Here is a 24,081-nt window from a genome sequence, read left to right on the forward strand (position 1 = left end):
ATGCAGGGCTACAATCCACTCCATTTGGCTTGCTTCGGTGGTCACATGTCAGTGGTTGGCTTGCTTCTGAGTCGCTCAGCAGAACTGCTCCAATCGACGGATCGTCATGGCAGGACGGGTTTACACATCGCCGCCATGCACGGCCACATACAGATGGTGGAGATTCTGTTGGGTCAGGGCGCAGAAATAAATGCCACCGACAAAAACGGTTGGACATCACTGCATTGTGCTGCCAAAGCCGGCCACTTGGAAGTTGTGAAGTTGCTATGCGAGGCCGGTGCTTCACCCAAGTCGGAGACGAACTACGGCTGTGCGGCGATATGGTTCGCCGCCTCCGAAGGCCACAACGACGTGCTGCGGTATCTGATGAACAAAGAACACGACACCTATAGTCTGATGGAGGATAAACGGTTTGTGTACAACTTGATGGTAGTCTCGAAAAACCACAACAACAAACCCATACAGGAATTTGTGCTCGTATCGCCGGCTCCAGTAGATACCGCAGCCAAACTGTCAAATATCTACATAAACTTATCGACAAAGGTGGGTTCAGTGTGGCGACAAGAGATGGGCATAAATTAAGGCGTGGAATTTAAAATTCTAAGTAAAATTTAAAAAAAAATATTAATGCCATCATTTTCACCAACAGGAAAAAGAACGCGCCAAAGATTTAGTGGCTGCTGGCAAACAATGCGAGGCCATGGCTACCGAGCTGCTCGCACTAGCTGCAGGCTCCGATTCGGCTGGAAAAATACTGCAAGCCACCGATCGCAGAAATGTCGAGTTCCTCGACGTGCTTATTGAAAACGAACAAAAGGAAGTTATTGCTCACACCGTAGTCCAACGCTATCTGCAGGTAAGTCTTCCGTAGACTCCAAAGCCCAAACTGCTTATGTTCTTACTTCCGTGCAGGAACTCTGGCGCGGCTCACTTACCTGGGCCTCCTGGAAAATATTACTCCTCCTAGTCGCCTTCATTGTATGCCCGCCCGTCTGGATCGGTTTCACCTTTCCAATGGGCCATAAATTCAACAAAGTGCCCATTATCAAATTCATGTCCTATCTCACTTCACACATCTATCTGATGATCCACCTAAGCATCGTGGGCATTACGCCCATCTATCCAGTGCTACGGCTAAGTTTGGTCCCCTACTGGTACGAAATTGGACTGCTCATTTGGTTGAGTGGTTTACTTTTGTTCGAGCTGACAAATCCATCTGACAAGTCTGGATTGGGATCGATTAAACTGTTGGTGCTACTTCTGGGCATGGCCGGCGTGGGCGTGCATGTGGCTGCGTTCGTCTTCGTCTCCAAATTGTACTGGCCGACACTGATCTACTGCCGCAATCAGTGTTTCGCATTGGCCTTTCTACTCGCCTGCGTGCAAATACTGGACTTTCTCTCATTCCATCACCTCTTCGGACCATGGGCCATTATCATCGGCGATCTACTCAAGGATCTGGCGCGCTTTTTGGCGGTGCTGGCGATTTTCGTGTTCGGTTTCTCCATGCATATCGTGGCATTGAACCAGTCGTTTGCGAATTTGAAGCCAGAGGATTTGCGTGGATTCGAAAAGCGTAACCGCAACCGGGGCTACTTCAGTGACGGTGAGTACTGTGTTCTTTGGTGTTTCGTGTTTGTCCTAGTTTTTGTTACATGGATTTTTAGTTTTATATAGAGAAAAGTGTCCATTAGGAGTCGCTTTTCTCTTTACTCGTTTGTCTTTTTGTTTATTTAAATATTAATATTACAAGAAGAAATTAAATAAAACTGTATGGATAAGTATCTGGCTTGAAAGCACTGCAACAGGTTGCCTTCAAGTTGAAAGTCTCGAATATAGCTTGCATGCCGAACAATTACAGACCACTCGTATTAGATGTCCTTTGAAAAAGAAAAAAAGAACAAAAAATTTGCCGCGGCTGTTGCTTGACTTGATTTCTAAATGTGATCTTACATTGTATCTTTATATTTCTCTTATAAATCGCAATTCGCACAGATGACATGCCAACACCACGTCCTCCCCCCAGCTCCGCCGAGCGTTATATCGATAGTCGAAGCTTATCTAGCGAGTTTCGACGCAAGCATAAAAATGATCGTAAGTCCAGTGCCGGTGTCGCATAGTAAATGTGAACGCCTTTATTTGTATTTGTGTGCTGCCTTCGATGTTGTGTCTTCACTGTTTGAACACCCTTATTGGATTATTGTGCTGCGGTACCTAATTAGCGTTACTTGTTCCAAACCGTCGCACTTTTTCGCTCCAAAACTTAAAGGGCATGATAGCTTGAGTGGTCCACCACACCCACAGATGTGCATCCTTGATGTTGTGTATAAATGTTTGCTCAGGTTTTCTATACAAATAGTTTTCTGATGGAATGCTTTTTAGTTTTTTTGTTTTTAATTTTACGTTATATTTCCTCTTTCTATTCGCATGCTTCCGAACAAATATTATTTTCCTTGGGCACCCTTATTTTGACTATTGTGTTCTTTGTGGTACTTTTTATTTGAATGCTTTGCACCACTTTTCTCTACAAATTCTATCAAATTCAACACAAATACACGTAACACTTCCACTTTCCTTTATGAAGCTATGTTGAGTGTTTTTTAAGTAATATTTGCAATGCAGAGAAACTCCAACCCAGTGACAAACACAGTTAACTCGACTAGTCGTAACGCCTTTACCTACAGTGTAATTTGACATTATCGACTTTGGATTGGAGAAATCCTAAGAAAGTTCTTGCAAACGTTCAATGTACCCAGGCGTATTCAATAAAGTTGTTTGCGTTAGACCAACAACAACATTTTGTATATTACATAGAAATATCACGACAAAAGAAAGTAGAAAAAAAAGAAAAGGACAAATAATTTGCCCAACCGAGTTGGAGCTAGAAACATACGACAATAGTGCGAATGGAACGGCTTTTCGTCATTTCATTTTATGCTGGCATCTGAAAAAAAAAAAACAAATCAGCTGGCTTACCGCTACCATCTTTAATAGGCTCGCCTTGATACGTTCCACGAAAATTTAAAGAAAAATCGAAATAGACGTCGTATAATCAGACAAGAAGTAGAGTAGATTATGAGTACTTGAAACAGTATGAGTTGCCCAAGTCGCAAATAGAGAGATCTTTTAAAAAAATGATTAAACACTCCAGTACAGGCTTACGTGGGAGTCACAGCATACAAAGGAAAGATATATAGAAGCAAAAATAATCATATACTTTTTTTGCTATATGGCGCAAAAATAATCAACCTTTTTTGGTTTTGCAAGGTGGAGAAAAAAATAATCATCCATTTTTTTTTTGTTTTGGAAGGTGGCGCAAAAATAATCATCCAAGTTGTTTGATAGGTGGGGCAAAAATAATCACCCTTTTTTGGTTTTGCCAAAAATAATCATCCATTTTTTGTTTTTTTGGAAAGTGGCACAAAATTAATCATCAAATTTTCTTTCCTAGGTGGTGAAAAAAATAATCATTCAAGTTTTTTGCTGGTGGCGCAAAAATAATCATCCATTTTTTTTTTTTATTTTGCAAGGGGCAAAAAATTAATCATCCAATTTTTCTGCTAGGTGGCGCAAAAAATATTTTTGGTTTTTTTTTTTGCAAGGCCGCGAAAATATAATCATCCTATTTGGTTTTACAAGATGGCGCAAAATTAATAACCTATTTTTTTACTTTTTGATAAGTGTTTTTGCTAAATAAGCGAAAAAAATTATTCTGAGTGGTGGAAATCTTTATTTTGACTTTTTCGCGCTCCATTACTTGTCTGTTTGTTTACTGCAGCTGACTAGTTCAGTATGATTGGCGTACGATACCATTTGCAAAAATTGTAAATTTTCTGATAGGATCCCTATGTTGTATATAGTGGATTTCACAACAAAGGCGGATCGTTTAACTTTTTTTTTATTCGAAAGACGAATTTATGATATTATTTGTCAAAAATCAATACTAAAAAAATGCGATACTAAAATGTAATCAGCTATAAAACTGCATGCACTGAAGTTTTCTAAAAATTTTGATTAAAACGTTGAACATTTAATTTAATTTAAGTTTTAAAAATTTAAAAAAATTATTTTTCACAAAGTCTTGAACTTTGATAAGGTTTCTGTGATATGTCACATATATTTTTATATAAAATTAACGAAAATATTTTGCGGGATCCGGCTGAATTTGAACAATAGCCTACTTTATATTGACTTTGAAGGCATCAGCCGATTGTGACTTCAGAAAACCGAATCGTATAGCTTTGCCGCCAGAGAAGAAGGCAGGCAACAATTTTTTCGAGGGTGGTTTTAAAAAATGTTTTTTTCTTTGCATTTAATTAGTTTCACCAAATATGTGTTCCGTTGTGTATAGATTTATATTTTTTTAAATAAACTCTTCGTTAAGCTAAAAATCGTTTCAGTACAGTCAACGCAACAATAAATGAAGCTTTTCGTATCGACGAGAGTAAATACTGGGTGAACATTATTGCGCTTTGTCTTCCTCTCGTCTAATTCCTCCAATGCTAAGCATCAAATTTCACTTTAAAAACTCCATATCAAAATTTTCAACTTTGAATAAATCTCAAAATCATAAATTTTTTTTTAATTTTTTCAGTTTACTTCCTACCTTCAAACCTACAAATAAACCAGTTTTCAGAAATTTTACGTAAATGTCTAAAATACTTGGGTCGTGATTTTTTTTAAACTTTTCTTCTTATATATTATGTTAAAAAGTTACCGGGAACTGGTCAATAAAACACAAAATGTTTATTAGTCGTTCCAAGTTATGGTAGTGTCTCTGTTTGAGCAACTAACTAATCGAAAGAAAATTTTTCCAACATTTTCCACTGGAATTTCGGGCAAATTTTAAACAGCATTCGCCCCTGTTTATGGCCAATTCCCATCATTTCTAATATATTTTTCCATTTGCCTGTGCTGCTCAATTTTTTAATTACCCAGAACAATTTGACATCAGCGATTAAATAATAAACAGTATCTTTGACAGACGCTACCACTAAAAGCTGGCATTCCTTCATTAGATCGAGATCAGTAATAGCATAGGCAGACGGTGGCGTTAATCGCCTTAATTGGAAATTATTCCTGGAATTAAGAGCAACTTATCCGGATCAACTACTTAACCTAATTCCCATAATTTAAGTGGATTCGGATGATTCTCGATGGCAACAATGCCAAAAAATGACGGATAATATCTATTACAAATATATGTATAATTGACGCCTACACCCTTTCTGGGTGTTTGACCGAGCTCCTCCTCCTATTTGTGGTGTGCGCCTTGATGTTGTTCCAACAATGGAGGGACCTACATTTTCAAGCCGACTCCGAACGGCTGATATGTTTTAGGGGGAGCCTTTTCATGGCAGAAATACACTCAGAGGTTCGCCATTGCTTGTCGAGGGGCGACCGCTATTAGAAAAGACATTTTCTTCATTTTGGTTTAAACGGAGATTCGAACCTATATTCTCTCTGAATTCCGAACGGTAGTCACACCCATGTTTGTGAATTTTTCGATATTCGAAAATCCATTGAGATAACATGAGACGTGATACGGTCGACTACATAGTCGCACAAAAAAAACTTCAAAATGCGATATCTCAGTGAAAAATAAAGATATTTGAGCAAACTCAACGGCATTTAAAAGAGGAAGACTTATACTTTAAAATACTATGTTTACTTTTTTATGAAGAGCAAAATCTGCGTAGCTACATAACCTCAAAAATGGGCAAAAACAGCGATTTTTGCACTTTTAGGTTAGGATATCTCAAAATCCTGACGTGATAGAGCAATTTAAACCCCGGATTCGGATTCTACGCAAAAAATTACTTCGGAAATGACCCTACACTTTTATAGGACAAAACATTGTCGACCTGTGTAATTAACATAACGCAAGAATTTTACAATGATTACTGAACGCGTCAATGCTTTGTTTTTGTGCCTTTAATTATATCTGCGCAAAAGTACACCTCCTAAAACGCCACATCCGAGATACTTGCATAGAGATGATCGCAAATCTGAAATTTCATTTTGCGTTAAATTCAACTTTTCATGCAGTTCACGCTCCCTATTTTTATTGGAGGCTCGTATCAATTCGACTTCCTTCGTAAGCATACTTATGTGTTCCAGGTACTGCTCCTAATTTGAATGGCATCTTTTAAATGCCCTGCGTAGGAATTCTCAGTTTTCTCCAATGTTTCGCACAACTGTTGCTACACACAACTACAGAACACCGCAAATATTTTCGACATTTCTGCTAATACTTTTCACAAGTACAGATAAATGGCATTGTGTAGCGGATACTCGAATTCAAAAAACCCCAAGGACAAGTGCTTCGCGCCAAGAGGTATTTAACTAATTCACTCAATAGCTGTGCTAGTGGCTGGGCAAAATATTCGTGACTCAATTGTCCTTACTGCCCCTTTCGGCTTAATAGCTTAACAACTGGGCTGTTTACGTGGTGACTATCGAAAAACCTTTTATTGAGGCAAAGGTGCAACTATAAAGGGTCTCATCACTAAAACAACTGATCTATTGTCTTTTTCTTGAGAAGTTCTATTTTAAATGCGCAAGTGATATGTTCTTTTGTTGTTCGTTTGTGGGCTTTTTATAACCTATTTCGAATTTTTAGCACCATATATTATTGTTGTTGTGCTGTTGCCATAATCTTACGCGGATTCATGGGATGCTGATAAGAACTTTGCCTTATCTGCAGAACGCGAATTTGCTTATATAAACCCGGGGACATTCAAGCAACGAGTCAGTTTACATTCGAGATTTGAAGTATGTTACACGAACCGTCCAAAATAATTTTGCAAAGTGTATTATTATAAAATATTTAAAAGAGAAAAAACATGGGAATGGTGTACGGATATTGTGTTGGAGTAAAAAAAGAATAGCAAAAGAAGCCGTCTTTGCTATAATATCAGTACATCATCGGGTGCAATCGAATCTCCGGAAGTAAGAGCCGAAGAAAACAAAAATCATGAATTTTTAACCACAACACTGAAGCTACTTAAGGACGAAAAATCCAAATGCAACCAGCTACAGGGTCAACTGCTTGATCAAAAACGCTTTCATCGCTCCGAGTTGGTAAAAGAAAAAGCCTTTCTAGTCGAATATCAAGATTTTGCCCACGAGCAATTCACTGCATTCCAAGCACAAGTGCAGGCAAAAGATGAGGAAATTGAGCACTGTCCACACGTGCTTTTGTCCAAGAAAAGGGATTTGGAAAAACCAAAAATATCACTTTCCTTTGTTGCTCTCGTTTGGGCAACGACCCTTATACACAATAAATTTAATTATTTTTTAGAAGACGAATAACCTGCCCTAAACTTGTAGTTAATTGCTTTGTGTCAAAGAAAGGTTACAAACTTCTTTCCAACCCAATAATTAAATGAGATCACACAACAAATTTTAATCAGAACTAACTAAATTCCCACTGCATCGACTTCAATTTACCTATCAACAGGGAAAATCCACTGAGACTGCAATACACAGCCTGGTAGCAGTTATTGAAAAGGCTATTGAGTCCAAACAGATAGCTCTATGTGCATTTATTGACATATCAGGAGCTTTTGATAACACTTCCTATGAGGCAATCTATAATACCCTATATCTAAAGGAGGTACCTGAACCCATCACTAGATGGATAATATTCATGCTGAAATCTAGGACGATCAGCACCGAACTAGGAGGAACAATCAAATCTATTCAAGCCACAAGAGGTTGCCCTCAAGGTGGCTTTCTTTCTTCTCTTTTGTGGACTCTAGTCATAGATGAACTTCTCCACAAACTGAATAACCTAGGATTTCACACTCAGGGTTACGCTGATGACCTAGTACTTTATGTATTAGGCTGGCATGAGGAAACCATTTCGGATCGCATGCAGCAAGCCCTTACAATAATAAACAAATGGTGCACGGAAAAAGGGCTCTCCATCAACCCATCCAAAACAACACTTGTACCGTTTACTAGGTGAAGGAACATAAATCTCAAATGTCCGACCCTTAATGGAACAACACTTCAACTCTCGATAGAAGCGAACTATCTTGGCGTCAGTCTTGACAAAACGCTTACGTGGAATTCCCATATTGAGAGAGTTACTTCAAAAGCCACAAGGGCATTCTTTGCCTGTACAAGGCTTTTTGGTAAGACATGGGGACTAAACCCTAGAATGACCTTCTGGACATTCACCACAGTTGTGAAACCCATAGTCACTTATGCATCCTTAGCATGGTGGCCCAAGGTCAAGCAAAGAAAGGCAGCAAACGAATTAAGCAAACTGCATCGCCTGGTATGTGTTGGTATTACAGGGGCTATGAAAACATGTCCCACGGATGCATTGCGTGTGCTCCTGAACATACCACCGCTTCCAATTCTAATTAAAAGGGAAGCTGAACTTAAAAGTGGGGATATGAAAGGACATTTAAAGATCTTGGAAGACTTCCTACATAGTCCCATTCTTCATAGGGATGATATACTATCACCCAAACCAATACTCTTCAGGAACTTCCAAATTATAATTAATGAATGAACAGACTGGAGAACTAACTCTATCACTTTCAAACCTGGCTCCCAACCTGGCTATGGTTTACTGATGGGTCCAAATTGGAAAATGGTAGAACAGGGGCAGGAATCAATGGGCCCAAATTCAAAAATTGATTCCGATGGGATCCTACCCAACAATATTCCAGGCAGAAATACATGCCATTGAAATATGTGTGAGAGAATGCCTTAGAAGGAAAATGAGAATTACTCACATCTACATACTTTCAGATAGCCAAGCGGCTCTAAAAGCCCTTCTATCAACAACTATCACCTCTAAATTCGTAAATGATTGCCTAAACCTTCTAAACACGTTAGGAAACCTCAACATAGTAACACTATGCTGGATTACGGGACATGAAGGGCATGAGGGAAATGAAATGGCTGATGACCTTGCAAAACAAGGAGCAAATATGCAACTTACTGGTCCTGAGCCTTTCTGTGGACTAACAAAAGGCCACATAAATGAATTCCTTAGGAAATGGGAAGAAAGAAAACTTGCCGCACACTGGCTAAACTGTGCCGGTCAGCGTCAAGCTAAACTATTCCTAAGTCCCAACAAAGGAATATCTGCCAAACTTCTCTCACTAAACAGAGTAGATCTGCGTCTTTTAACAGGATACTTTACAGGTCACTGCAGCCTCAGGTACCATCTAAATAATAGTGGTCTATCCGAGACCAATGTCTGCCGCTTTTGCGAAACGGACATAGAAAGCTCAGAACATGGGCTTTGTGAATGTCCTGCGTTGGGCAGACAGAGACTTCACCACCTTGGTGGTATCGTAACTGTGCTAAAATTTTTAAAAAGGGTTACAAAATAGGCCTTTCACAATAGATCAGCTCTGGTCGCAATGCGTAATGGCCTTCTAATAATAACTACGCCGGTAATCCCGATTAACGCCGCTGTCTGTCAATGCTATAAGGTTAACCGAAATTTTTTTTTTTGTACGTGAAATTTGTGGTGTACCTTAGGAATTATACGTTTTTTCATTTTAAGTAGAAAATTTTACATTTAAGTTAAATTCTAGTATTTTGTGTAAATTTTAAAAGCAATGAAATTACATTTTCTGGTAAACTCATTATTGACAACGGCGATTTGATATTTTTTTATTTAATTTTTGTGGTAATGTAAATGAGATTTTAGGAAAAAGTTAAAAAATCCAAAAAAGCTTAAAGCTATTTTTATGAACTTCCTTTCGTTAAAAAGTCTTTCGCGATATCTTGTATTTTCAATTAAGTAAAATCGAGTTTTTTAATATATAATTTTGATTTTACGAAAATGCTGTGGCCCCTTTTTTCTCGGGATTGTATATTATGATGTCCAAATTTCAATTGGCGAGAGGGAAAACGACAATTGAGAACTCTTAGGACAATGGAGTAGATATTTCAATATACAAACGTACAGATATATAGATGGTAGGGCTACGAATACTTGAAACAATATCTTTTGCATTTATTTCCATTCGATTTTTGTTGGTATTTGCGTACATTCGTTTGCTTTATATGCTGTACTTTCTTTTATTCGTTTGGCGCATGTTGATGTTTAACCTAAGCTATATGGCATACGTATCTCCCATTCCAGGGGGTTTTGCCTACAGCTTCTGCACAAAGCAAAATCGATGTTAGTTACTCGTACCTCAAAAATGTGTTGCTTTAAGTGTGAGTGGAGCACAGCCTCAACAAAATTCAACTGTTATAAAAAATAAAAAAAAAATAAAAACAAACGCTGCCACACTTCACAATCACTCGGTGTCCAAATGCGCAAATATCGCTATCGTGTTTGCAATCTTTGCATAAACTTAATGAAGTTCTACTAATTAATCTGCCTCTTGGCATTTATTTCGATTCCTTCATAAACCTAACACACAAAAATATGATGAACCCTGCAAAAAACTGAAAACAAAACATGTAAAAATGAACGCAAATATCTAAAGGACCCATGACGCCATTTTTGGCGTTCGAGCGTCTCTTCTTCGCCGTGTTTGGACAAACAACGACCGTGGACATCAATCCAATGCGCCACCTGCGTCCCGAATGGACCGAGGTGCTGTTCAAGTTCGTATTTGGCATCTATTTGCTTGTGTCTGTGGTTGTTCTCATTAATTTGCTCATTGCTATGATGTCGGATACTTATCAACGCATACAGGTTGGTATCGCATGCAATTTATTAATTGTAAGTTTTTTTGTTTCTGTTCTCTCTTCCTACATTTTACCACGTTTTAATTTGGAAAATAACAAATGCTTTACAATCTATGAAATAAATGTGATTGTAATGCCAACTGGAAAATTATATAAAAAAAAATTAAAAACAAACGAAAAAAACATTTTATAAAAAATATTTAAAAAAACATTATAAAAAAAAATATATAAAAAAATTTTATAAAAAAAATGTATACAAAAAATTATAAAAAAATGATATAAAAAAATTAAAAATAATTAAATTAATAAAAAAAATGATGATTAAAAAACAAAAAAATTAAATAATAAAAAAAATTATATACAAAAATTAAAAATAAATAAATTAATGAAAAAAAATAATAATTAAAAAACAAAAAATTAAATAATAAAAATGCAAACAAATTTAAAATAATTAAAATTAATGATAAAATAATAATTAAAAAATCAAAAATTAAAAAAAAAAAATTATATAAAAAAATTAAAAATAATTAAATTAATGAAACAAAATAATATTTAAAAAAAAAAAATTAAATAATAAAAAAAAAATAATAAATAAAATTAAAATTAAATAAAAAATTAAATGCAATCAAAAACCAATATGGACGCCATCAATGCTGTGATTTGCGCATTGTTGTTGATTTTTTTGTCATATTATTTATCATTATTCACCTCTTGTGCGCCACGTCCTGCCTATTGGCTCTTCGTTAATGTGCTTGCTTGTGTTTGCGCGGAACGTAGTGCGCATGCATCCGATTACCTCCTTTGAATTGCTCTTCTTCGCCGTATTCGGTCAGACGACAACCGAACAAACGCAAGTAGACAAAATACAAAACGTGGCCGAGCCCACTCAGCCGTACTGGGTGGAGTATCTGTTCAAAATAGTCTTCGGCATTTACATGCTGGTGTCGGTGGTTGTGCTGATCAACCTGTTGATTGCTATGATGTCTGACACCTACCAGCGGATCCAGGTAGTATTCCCTTTCTTTGCCTACTCGGTACATACATACAAACATATCTAATTATTCGTTTATGTTAACTAACTGATTGAGAAAGTGTGGTAAAAGTAAATAAAATTTCTGCTAAAGTAATTTTCATCAAGTCAGAGAACGAAAGCTTCCGGGGATATGGATGACATAATCGCATTTGTATGCTTTTGCATATTTTGAAGCAAAATTTTTATTTTTTCTAAGAAAACCTTTCGCTTGCAAACCTGTATTTCTAAAACATTACCTGTAAATATTAATGTGCCTAAAAATAACGAAAATAAAAGTGCACAAGCATATTAAAGTTTTTAGGTTAGAAAATGCGGAAGCTTTGTGCAAAAATGTTGAGATACTTAAAGCTTTTAAGCTCTAGCAGCTTCCAGGCGTGTACATATAAATAAGCGTGTGGCCTAGTAATGCCCAATGCAAATCAAAGCTTATTTCCAGTTACCAAATACGAGTTCACATGCAGTTTAAAGTAACTCCATCATTTGCCCAGACTTGCAACTTCAGTTCACGAAAAATCAGTGTTAAGAGTGTTCGCAAAGGGGTCTTAAAGATACAATTAAAGTGCGGTTGTTTCTTTACGATGACGAAGTGCTATTTCAAAAGCTTAGCTTTCCTTAGTTTAGTGCTGTGTTAAGCTGTTGTTTTATTTTTTTATTAGAATAGAAGTTATTTTATGTGAAAATGCCTCTATGTGTTAGTCTAGTGAAAAGTAATGGCATAGAAAATTTTGCTTTTAAAAATAAATGTCGAGCTTTTAGGCCTGCCAAACCGTAAAACGGCTGTGAGCTTTCAGTGTGAGGCTTTGTCTTAGAGCTAGCGGTTCAGTTAAGTGTATTGCTGTATAACTTTTGCATGTTTGATTGCATGGAAACAAATTTTGTGTTCAATTCGTTTCTTGTAAACTGTGAATTTCTAATATTGATTTACTTTCAATGAACGAAAACTATCGATGACATAGCTCTTCGAAAGCGTTCGTGCTGGATTGAAATCTTATTGCGTTACACAGTATATGCATATGAAAGTGCAGAAATATATTTCTAAGCAGATGAAAATTAATATTGTGTACGGCAGCTGGCAATAACATTTCAATTCTGTGGCTAATAGGCAATACCATTTAATTATGGAGAAAAATTTGGTAGCATAGCAATATTAGAAATGGTTTAAATTATGTTCAACGCTTGCAGGCCATTCTATGTATTATAATAAATTTTAATTTTTCAGCATTTTTATAAAACTTATGAAATTTTGTACTGCTTTAAAAATGAAATATTGCATATTTGTTCTTTATTTCTCCCATCTCTTCATCAACATTCACAACACATGAATTATTGTGCACATCTAACGGATTGCAACTCATCATTCCAAAAACATCATCCAATCATGCAAAAATATATGCTCACTTTTTGGAATGCATTGTGTTTTTGAAAAAAAACAAAACTAAAAATGCCTAATGGCTGCTTCGAGAAATATAGGCTCAATCGGATATTGAATGGAAATTCGGACTGTCCAAGCTTATACGCAATATGCATCGCACCACAACTGCGCCATCTCCGCTTAATTTAGTTACCACGTGGTTTATATGGATCGTCGAGAAGGTCAAGGTAAACAACAAGAGTGTAATAACAGCTGTTCTAACGGGTCTATCCCCCACGAAAAAACAAAAAAAAAAAATTACTTGCAACACCAATTTTACCTAACACACAGAAATAGTTGACCTTTTCCCCAACCCATTTAAAACGAAATGGCAACAACTCATTTAGTTTAGCTCGTTTAATACCTTTACGTACACATTTTATTTTAAACTTCTATTAAACACCTTTGTTTTTGTATTTAACTCTGTCAGCTCGCATTGGTCCCAGCCAATCTGCCTGTTGTACTCACCCACATGCACTCGATGTCACTCTCTAATATAGGGGCGGGCAGCAGAGGGCGTTGCAAATACAAAGGCGCTCATATGAGAAAATTCAAAAATGAGAAAAAAATACTTCAGTAGCGCATTCAGAAACAATTTTGTTAATTTAAGCATTTATTTATTTATTTAAGTCTATGATTACAATAACCTTAGAGGCTTCTTTTCTTGATTGGCGCGATAACCAGTTTAACAAAGCGCGCCAGTCGTTTCTTTCGCGTGCTAACCAACGCCTGTTGGACACACCAAGTAAAACCAAGTCCTTCTCCACTTGATCTTTCCAGCGCAGAAGAGGCATTTTCTTTTCTCCGTTACCACCAGCTGGTACCACATCGAATACTTTCAGAGTCGGAGCGTTTGGATCCATTCGGAAGATATGACCCAGCCAACGAAACTGCTGGATCTTTATTCACTCCACTATGGATAGCTACAAAAATCTTCCGGAGAATCTTTCTTTCAAACAGTCCAAGGGACGCCTCATCGAATATTATCATCGCTCAAGCTTCTGCGCCATACGTGCGTAATGAAAGCTTTATAAAGTGATAGTTTTGATCGTCGAGAGAGGACTTGTGGGCAAAAGAGATTCTCCGTTGAATTCCAAGGCAGACATTGTTTTTCTTTTTGTTACAAAACCGGTTGACACCCTTTGAATACATATGTATGTAAATCTATATTTTAATATTTTATACGTGAATTCCATATTCACTTTCACTTCATAATGAAATTCCCATAAAATTAAAATTTTAATGCCAGTGACTATATTAAGTATTTTTGGTTTTTCATATAAAACTTTACATTTGCGCAAAGCCACATAAATTATTTGGTGGAGAAGAAAAATGTTTACGCCTAACAGAATGCAATGCCCTTTATGTGTGCCTATCCCTATTTAAATACACTATACCCGGCACTATGTTGAGCACGATTTTTAGTAGATGTTTGTCTATTGCCGCCACTCATACTCATATGTGTTTGTTATTGTTGTTGTTGTCTCTTGTCCTCGCCTCCACTAACAACTGCCTGCCAACTGCCAACGCCACTGCGTTTGCGTTTGTACACTGCCGATCATCAACCACAATCCACCGTATCCCTCCATATATGCTCTATACGCCAACCTTATCGCATAGGCTCGTATGAAGAAAAAGAAGCGTCCAAGTCTGGTTCAGATGATGGGAATACGTCAGGCCAGCCCGCGCACAAAGGCTGGTGCCAAGTGGTTATCGAAAATCAAGAAAGGTAGGAAATGTATGTGTCGCTGCAACGCTGCTTTCCAATTTTAGTTCACCATACCAAGTGCCACGCCCACTTCACAAGTAATCTGATTTAACTGTGAAGCTCGTGAAGTGAGCGTACGCTTTGAGCGAGTTTTGCAGCTACGCGTAGCGAAGTGATCCAAGGAGCTTAAAAACGGGTTGAGCTCATGGAAAGCTCACATGTAAATAGTTGCGCAGATTTTCACTATAATAAATTAAAAAGTGAAGGAGGAAAACTTTTTTCCACTTTAACTATGACACAGATAATTGGCTCTCTAGCTTACGCTAGCTCAAAATTTCGCCACTCTTAACACCACAAAAAGCAATCAAACTCATTAAACTTTTTCGTCCCGCTTTTATGAAATGGAAAAAATATGTTACTCTACAACTTCCGGATTGCCAGTAGACTCGGTGGCTTTGTCCGTCGTACACCTTTCACCGCTTGGATCGCAGACGAGTTTCACCGCTGCCAATCAGAACCGGATTGAAAATGTGGCCGATTGGGAGGCGATTGCTAAAAAATATCGTGCGCTTGTCGGTGACGAGGAGGGCGGATCGATTAAGGATTCCGAAGCAGAGAGCGGTTCCGTCGAAGGTAGCGGTGGCGGTACGGGTGCGCCACCGCCGCCGGCACAGGTGGGAAATAATGTTGCAGCAGCGCAACCACAAGAACAATTGTTGCACGTGTAGAGAGAGCTATTTCCTCATTTAGAGAATAGAAAAAGCTTTTTTCATTTAAACAACTGCATTCATTGAGCGTTTGAAGCACATCCCATGGCTACATTTCCATCGAGTAGAACGTTGAGCCACACAAGCTTACGAAAGTCACTAGCAAACTAATCATAAATTATATTTCAGGTTTAAGTCAACAAGAAAATATAGTTGTAACTAACTGTTTTAAGAAGGAATGGGTTTTAGCGTTAATCAAAAAAATTTAACAATAAGTTTTAGATAGAAAAAAGTAAATCAAATAATAGAGAAATTTAATTGTAGTTAAAAGCTTTAAACACTTCCTAATTCGTCTACCTTAGATAGAATATGCAAATAAAGTGTCACAAAAAAAACTTTATTGCCGTTATGAAATTCTAAAAAACTACACAAACTGTAAATTAATTGTATGTAATGTATTGTAAGCCAGCAAAATAAAGTATTATGTAATAAGATTTAATAAACAACAAAGCAAAAATGTTTTCCAGTTGAGTATAAGATTGAAAATAAAGCTGTATTAAAGGTTTTGCAGATAAGAAATTTACTTTTAATATAATTAAAATTTAATCATGAAAATTTCATTTACACTTCCACGCGTTGCATAACTTTCTAAACTTAAGCAATAGAATTTGTTTTAAACTCGGTAACTCGACACTTCGCAGGTGCCACCAATGGCAAAAAGAATCTCTGATTTCTTACTAATGCATCTAATATCGAGATTGTGGTTCTTTTTCTCACCCCGAACCCTCAGCTTCAGACTTTTCGTATTACGAACGCAAACAAGACCATTTGAGCCTTTTCATTCATATATGTATGTATGCTCGTGACAGCTCATATATGTATGACTGAGCAAAAGGATTAAGGGTTCAAAGGCTGAGAGCGGCTCTGTCGAAGGTAGCGGTGGCGGTGCGGATGTGCCAGCGCCACTGCCATAATTGGAAAAATATTTTTCCAGCAGCAACATCATAGACTGGTTTAAATTATGTGTTAGGCCTACCCGCGAACAAAAGCTGGAACCAAGTGGCTGTCGAAAATCAAGAAAGATAGGAAATTTAAGTGTTGGTGCAATGCTGTTTCGTTTTTAATCCACCTTACCAAAGTCAGACCCCCTTCACAATTTGGCTCTCTATGTTACGCTACCTCAACATTTCGCAACTCGCCACAACTCAAATAAGCAATTAAACTCATTACAATTCTTCATCCTGCGTTTATGAAATGGAAAAATATGTTGGTCTACAACTGCCGAATTGTCAGTAGACTCGGTGGCTTTGTCCGTCGTACACCTTTCACCGCTGGGATCGCAGACGAACTTTTCCTTTGTCAATCAGAATCGGATTGAAAATGTGACCGATTGGGAGGCGATCGCCAAGAAATATCGTGCGCTTGTCGGCGAAGAGTGTGGAGGTGCCATTAAAGGCTCAGAGGTAGAGAGCGGCTCCGTCAAAGATAACTCGGTGGCTCTGTCTGTCGTACATCTTTCACTTCTTGGGTCACAGACGAGTTTTACCGTTGCCAATCAGAAGCGGATTGAAAATGTGCCCAACCGTATACGACTCATGACGAAAACTTCATATCATATTGTATAATTATTCAAATGATGCATTAGGCCTACCAGCAAAACAAAAGCTGATGTCAAGTTGCTGTTGAAAATCAAGAATGGTAGGAAATTTAATTGTTGGGAGAAGTCCGACCCACTCTACAATTGCGCTCTCTAGCTTACGCTACCTTAAAATTTCGCAACTCACCACAACTCAAATAAGCAATTAATCTCATTACAATTTTTCATCCTGCGTTTATGAAATGGAAAAATATGTTGCTCTACAACTTTCGGATTGTCAATAGACTCAGTGGCTTTATCTGTCGTATACCTTTCACTGCTTGGGTCGCAGAAGAATTTTATCGATGCCAATTAGTCTTGGATTGAAAATGTGGTCGATTGGGAGGCGATCGCTAAAAAATATCTTGCGCTTATGGGCGAAGAGTGCGTAGGTGCCATTAGATAGGGAGCGGCTGCGTCAAAGATAACTCGGTGGCTCGGTCTGTCGTACATCTTTCACCGCTTGGGCCACAAACGAGCTTTACCGTTGCCAATCAGAATAGTAATGCAAATGTGCCCCACCGTGGCCGAGTCATGACGAAAACTTCATATCATAGAATTATTCAAATGATGCATTAGGTCTACCAGCGAACAAAAGCAACTTTACCGTTGCCAATCAGACTCGGATTGAAAATGTGGCCGATTGGGAGGCGATTGCTAAGAAATATCGCGCGCTTGTCAGCAAAAAGTGAAGATGTGGCGATTGCATAAAATGCGCTTGTCCCAAGAGGGAGCCACAAAACGAATTGCGTCACTTATAAAGCGACTTCATAGAATTTACCTAAATGTAGAGACAGATTTTTTCCTTAGCTAAAGCTATTTTTACTTCCTATAGTGACCTCATTATAAATATTACAAGTTCAAATGAACGGAGAAAGGTAGTTGCAACTAACCGTCTAAAGAAAGAATGGTTACATGTTTAATCAGAAATTTCCTCAAATTTTATACTTTGTTCTTATATACATATCTTCTCTACGAAGTTCAGGCCAGTTACCTTCTCTATGCAATTCCTCATTTTAAACTGCCACGTAAGTTTTGTTTTACTTGCGGGCGGTTTCACGATGGCCAATTAAGTGAAAATTTATTTTTGGAAGTTTTAATAGGTCTATTTATAAGTTCGTGCGGTTTTACAACAGATGGCGTAACTTGATTATTATTCCATCGATCCACATTTCCAAACATTCATTGGAGAGCTACTGTCGTAAGGCACAAACGTCAGTATAAGTTTTTTATTTGAAGCGTAAACAACAATATTTTTACCACACTTGAAAATGTCGAATTTCGTGCCAAATAATGTGTTTTTGCGGGGAATTCTTCTTCATTATTTTAATATGAAGAAAAAAGCAGCCGAAAGTCATCGTATCTTGGTGGAAGTTTATGGTGAGCATGCTCTATCTGAGCGAACGTGCCAGAAGTGGTTTGCACGCTTTAAAAGTGGTGATTTTGGCTTGGAAGACGAAGAACGCGAGGGTGCGCCGCCAAAGTTCATGGATACCGAATTGGAGGAATTGCTCGATCAAGATCCGGCTCAAACGCAAGAAGAGGTTGCAAAAACTTTGGGAGTTGATCAATCAACCATTTCCAAACGTTTAAAAGCCATGGGAATGATCCGAAAGGTAGGCCATTGGGTGCCGTATGAATTGAAGCCAAGAGACGTTGAACGCCGTTTTATGGCATGCGAACAACTGCTTCAACGGCACAAAAGAAAGGGTTTTTTGCATCGAATTGTGACTGGCGATGAAAAGTGGGTCCATTACGACAATCCAAAACGTCGGGCAACGTATGGATACCCTGGCCATGCTTCAACATCGACGTCGGCGCAGAATATTCATGGCCTGAAGGTTATGCTGTGTATCTGGTGGGACCAGCTGGGTGTTGTGTATTATGAGCTACTGAAACCGAATGAAACGATTACGGGGGATGTCTACCGACGACAATTGATGCGTTTGAGCCGAGCACTGCGAGAAAAACGGCCGCAATACGCCGATAGACACGACAAAGTTATTTTGCAACATGACAATGCTCGGCCACATGTTGCACAAGTGGTCAAAACATACTTAGAAACGCTCAAATGGGATGTCCTACCCCACCCGCTGTATAGTCCAGACCTTGCGCCATCCGATTACTATCTCTTCCGATCGATGCAACATGGCCTGGCTGACCAGCACTTCCGTAATTACGATGAAGTCAAAAAATGGATCGATTCGTGGATTGCGGCAAAACCGACCGAATTTTTCACAAAGGGAATCCGTGAATTGCCAGAAAGATGGGAAAAAGTAGTAGTAAGCGATGGACAATATTTTGAATATTAAATTTGTAACCATTTTACGTCAATAAAGTTTCAAATTTCGAAAAAAAACCGCACGAACTTATTCATAGTCCTATTAATTATTATTATCCTGGCTGTTAGCCTATTGCACTTAATTTAGTTTAGTAATATTTAATTAAGATTTTGGAATTGTGTGTCAAGCACACATTTTTAAATAAAATATTGGTATGTAATATACACATGAATATGTACATATATATATCAACTACCACAAGCAATTAAGCCATGTAATATTAAGGTTTTGAATTATTTAATAATTTAAAGAACTGCATGTAAAAATATTTGTTAATATGTAATTTTTAAGCCTAACACTATTTAAAGCAAACGTGTATCCAAATTCAGTTTTTGTACTATTATAATCATTTAAAATTTTATTGAAATAAATACATTAAGTATGTAACTGTATGAAGAAAAGTCTGACCTTTTACTTAATTTTTTGGTACGAAGTTAGACAATTTATTTTAACACTAGCAAATATTCGGCACGAAGGACCATATCGACACACATCATCACAGCACCTGCACGTGGACGGCATTTGCAGAATAAATTCAGATTGGCGGCACCACAGCAACTAGTCGTGCGTCTTTCAAGCAGATGTAAGGGCAGAAAAAGAAATGAGCAAAAAGTTATATGAAAATGAAAGTAAGTAGGCAAAGTATCCAAACAGTAATGTTAAATGTATAGTAATGTTTCCAAGCCTTTAAAAAAAAAAAATTATTATAAACTCAGACTAAATTGCTTAGCATCGTACGAAGAAAGGTGAATACCGCACGGAAGACTTCATAATTTCTTTTGATTTCAGGTTACAAAACGTATCCTCTATTAAAACGCAATCAACTAATGTGTACGTATGCACGCACTTTTTTGTGCAATTATCAAAAATTTAAGTTTATAATAAAATAAATTTTATAATAAAAGCGTTTACTTGCCTGTTTCTTTTCCACCTGAGATTATCGCTTATATTGCTTACAAAAATGCAAATATTTCTTGTCAACTTTTATGGCGTATTATATTGTATTTGTTGTTTTCATTTCAATTGCAAGACTTTGACTCAATTAATTCTATTCAAGTAACATAAATTTCCATACGTCCTTTTAATGTTCAATAAAGTATTTCGCATACAAATTTTGGCTTGCAAACCACCAAATGCAATAACAAAATACATGTAAATTTAGTTTTTGTACTATTGATATCACCTTGTACGGATTCGCTTGGGGAAAGCTTTCTCACTCTTCCACTCATCTTGCTCTGTAGTTGTCGTTTCGGCAACTATAAAATCGGCAATTAACCCTTTCGACCCCAACTTTTTTCCTGTGGAACGAAATTTTTTTTTTTAATTTTAATCCTTTTGTATTTGTTTAAGAAGCAGTTGCCCAAAATTTTGAGTCGTCACGCCCCACGGTTTGAGCGCTACCGAAATTTGCTTGTGAGCAACTTTGGGCAATGGTGGTATACAAAATAAACAAATTTTTCCTTTCGAACAACTTTTAATGATTTTTATTTATTTTGAAAAATTAGGTATGATATGACAAAAAACAGTTTTTATTGTTATTACAGCAAAGGTGGCTTTGCATTTAAGGCATTTGGACATTGGGGTTCCTGTCTTGCACAATCTGCAACGTCCCTTTTGACTAAAGACTACCCAATGTTCCATTTTATCGTAACGCTGTGAGACTGAAGGATTCGGATGGAACCTGTACTTTTTGGACTGTTGGGAAGATACGCTGCTTGATGGGGAGCTCAGGGATACTATCGAGGTAGCTTTTTCAACATTCGATGGTCTGCCTTTCCTTTTTCCGAGCGAAGTAGTGGCAGTAAGCAACGCATGAGCAATTTCTAGTTGAAATTTTATTAGAGGAATATGCTTTTGTCTCGGGTTTATCAAGTTTAAATGCTTTCTATACAATAGCCATGCGTTTGTTACGGATGTTCCGAGGCACCAATAGAAGATTCGTATGTACCACTTATTTGAACGGTGGTTGACCTTGTAGAGCTCCATGAGCATGTCAGCCAAATCTACTCCTCCCATACCCTTATTGTAAGAAGCAACAATCGCAGGTCTTGCAACATCAATATAAGCTTTTTCCTTTGGATTCCAACGTTTGCATATACCAACAGGTTCATTGCTTCCACACGAAGATATAAGTTGAACTGGCTTATTGTCAAACCACTTGACGCATGCAATATTATTGTTGATTTCACATTTCATATCGAAAGATCCCCTTCCACGCTTTTTTAACTCAGCATCTGAAAGTAGTTGGCAATTGCTTATGCGGTTTTTACGTACAGTTCCTGTTGCAAATATGCCCATTTCTTTCAACGAGATCAGAAGGCTTACTGACGTAAACCAATTATCGAAATAAAGCTTAAAATGTTTGTCCTTAGGAAGTCCTTTAGCCAAAACTATATCCGAAGATAGGCCCAATCCTTAAGCAGGACAGGTACCTTCACCAACATACAACGTAAAGTCGTACACTAATCCAGAGGTTCCAGCACCCGTAAACATTTTCAGACCCCACTTATGAGGCTTAGCAGGGTTGTATTGTTTAAATGACGATCGACCTGTAACAAAAATTTAAACTAAAATGTTCATTATGACGTTTATGAATGTATACCTTTGAACGCAATGATTTGTTCATCAATGCTTTGATGTTCTTCCTGGGGTAGCTTTCCAAAATTTTCTTTGAGACTGTCTAGTAAAGGACGTATTTTGTACAACTTGTCATAGTTCAAATCGCCTTTTTTGGATTGTTTAGTGTTATCGTTGAAATGTAAACATTGTTTTATTTTTTCAAACTTTCCGCGCGGCATTGAATCTGTTATAGCGGTAAGATTTAAATCTTTTGACCATGCCATTTTGAGTTGAGGCAATTTTAAAACACCCATGTACAACAAAATACCAATATAGCGTTTAATATCTTCAACAGTGTATTTGAGCTCAATGCCGTGTTCTTGCAGCGCATATAAATCTGTTTGTTGTGTGATCAAATCAAAAACTTGGCTATTAAAAAAAGTGCAGAAATATTCTACTGGCATCATCACATCGTCGACCTTCAAAGTATTTTCTTCCCAACTGGTCTCCAAAGGTGCAAATGGCCTTTTTTCCCCCTTTAGTGTCTTGGGGTCAACTTTTTCAAAGCAATTATCAGCCACACAAGATTTCGGCTCACATTCTTCTGCAATCATATTTTCGAGAAGGTCAATCTCTACAGTTTCCCCTCTTTGCACGATCCCTTCCAAATTCTTCTCTAGCACTGCAGAAATGTCATCCATCTCGTCATCACTTTCGTCGTCAGAAGAGGCATCCCAATCAAAGTTAACAATCCTCTCAATGTCGTCATCTGACAATCCTTTCTCTTTCGGTCTCATAACTAAGTACAAAAATATTTATTACTTCAATGGCCCAAGGTTGCCCACAGGCAACATTGCAACTTTGAAAATTACTCACCTGGTTAATATTTTTAACTAATCAAATTTAAATTCAGTTTCAGAAAGTTAAATCCTTGCTAAAAAACATGGCATATAAACTTTTTAATTTTTTTCATTATTATAAAAGTTAATCCCTCACTTTAAAAACTCTTTTGAATTTCACAACAATATTTTCTGCGCTGCACTTGCTGTTTATTCAACATAACTTCGCTAAATGATCTACAACTGATATTTTTTTTGCTCATATTTTGAGTAGATACATAAAAGTACCGTTATCATTTATAACGAACAGACAAAAACAAAACGAACGCTTTCCGTAAGCTGTTAAACTGCCGAAGTTGCTCACAGGCAACATTGGGGTCGAAAGGGTTAAGGCAAAGTACTTTATTCTAACGCCTTAGGATACGCTAAATTTTTTGTTTCCCAATCTTCTGTAAAAATATGAGTACATTTTCTTCTTAGTCGAGTGCTGGCGACATACAACTGATTATGGTGTTGTATGTATGTTTATGTTTACCTTTCTTTTATGCAATAAATACTGCATCATTCCCATGTAAACCAGTTGCAACAGCAGAGTATCAACATTGATTTTCTTCTATTTATTTGGTAAAATTGTCGCAGTTTGTTTATCGATTTTTAAATTCTAGAGACCAAAAGCAAACACCAAATTCATTGCTTCTGTTGTTTTTGATTTAGTCATTGCACAGATCCATAACTAAAAACATTCTCAGCTGGTCGTCAAAAAATGTCTGAGATCACCTGATTTTGACAACATAAAACAATTAAAATAAATTTAAAAAACGATATTTATATACTTTAACCAGAGAATGTTAATGGTTTTATTTAAACATTGCCGATACTTTTTGATCATAGGGTACACATATGCGGCTTTGCGGACAGAAAAATGTGATTAGCTGGAATTGTTCAAGAAATCTAACTCGCATTCAACTCGCGACTGTCGAACAGTTAGAAGACATATTTACATACATATAACGGTGCTACATACGGAGCCGCGGCCCCTCGACATGACAACAATTCAAGATTTATCAAATATTGGCAAATAATTCCACGCGAAATATTCCAATATTGACTATTTTCGGATGGTCGAGAAAATTGGCAAATGGGCGGCTCGTTTTATGAATGAAAGTACT

The 24,081-nt window shown here is 37.3% G+C and overlaps 2 protein-coding genes across 4 annotated transcripts in view; one reads left to right on the plus strand and one right to left on the minus strand.

Annotated features, from left to right (window-relative positions):
* LOC128863675 (serine/threonine-protein phosphatase 6 regulatory ankyrin repeat subunit A) overlaps positions 1-18,475 on the plus strand; it is a 79,602-nt gene extending 61,127 nt beyond the window's left edge. The window contains exons 10-17 of one of the 3 annotated variants that reach the window (XM_054102954.1): positions 7-543; positions 650-856; positions 913-1,606; positions 1,996-2,094; positions 10,473-10,684; positions 13,181-13,309; positions 14,742-14,850; positions 15,274-18,475. In XM_054102954.1, coding sequence (XP_053958929.1) covers positions 7-543; positions 650-856; positions 913-1,606; positions 1,996-2,094; positions 10,473-10,684; positions 13,181-13,309; positions 14,742-14,850; positions 15,274-15,557 — 2,271 coding nt within the window. In that variant the 3' untranslated portion in view covers positions 15,558-18,475. Of the gene's footprint in view, positions 1-6; positions 544-649; positions 857-912; positions 1,607-1,995; positions 2,095-10,472; positions 10,685-11,454; positions 11,685-13,180; positions 13,310-14,741; positions 14,851-15,273 lie in introns of all 3 variants that reach the window. The other 2 variants (XM_054102955.1, XM_054102953.1) reach the window with 2 other exon arrangements.
* Positions 18,476-21,929: 3,454 nt separating this feature from the next.
* LOC128864885 (piggyBac transposable element-derived protein 4-like) lies at positions 21,930-22,870 on the minus strand. The gene is made up of 2 exons (XM_054104645.1): positions 22,117-22,870; positions 21,930-22,063 (listed from the first exon to the last, which is right to left on the minus strand). The coding sequence occupies exons 1-2, from the start codon at positions 22,868-22,870 to the stop codon at positions 21,930-21,932; spliced, it is 888 nt and encodes a 295-aa protein (XP_053960620.1).
* Between the last annotated feature and the right edge of the window lie 1,211 nt (positions 22,871-24,081).

Source organism: Anastrepha ludens, chromosome 5 (genome assembly GCF_028408465.1).
Source record: "Anastrepha ludens isolate Willacy chromosome 5, idAnaLude1.1, whole genome shotgun sequence".
NCBI classification, from domain to species: Eukaryota; Metazoa; Arthropoda; class Insecta; order Diptera; family Tephritidae; genus Anastrepha; species Anastrepha ludens.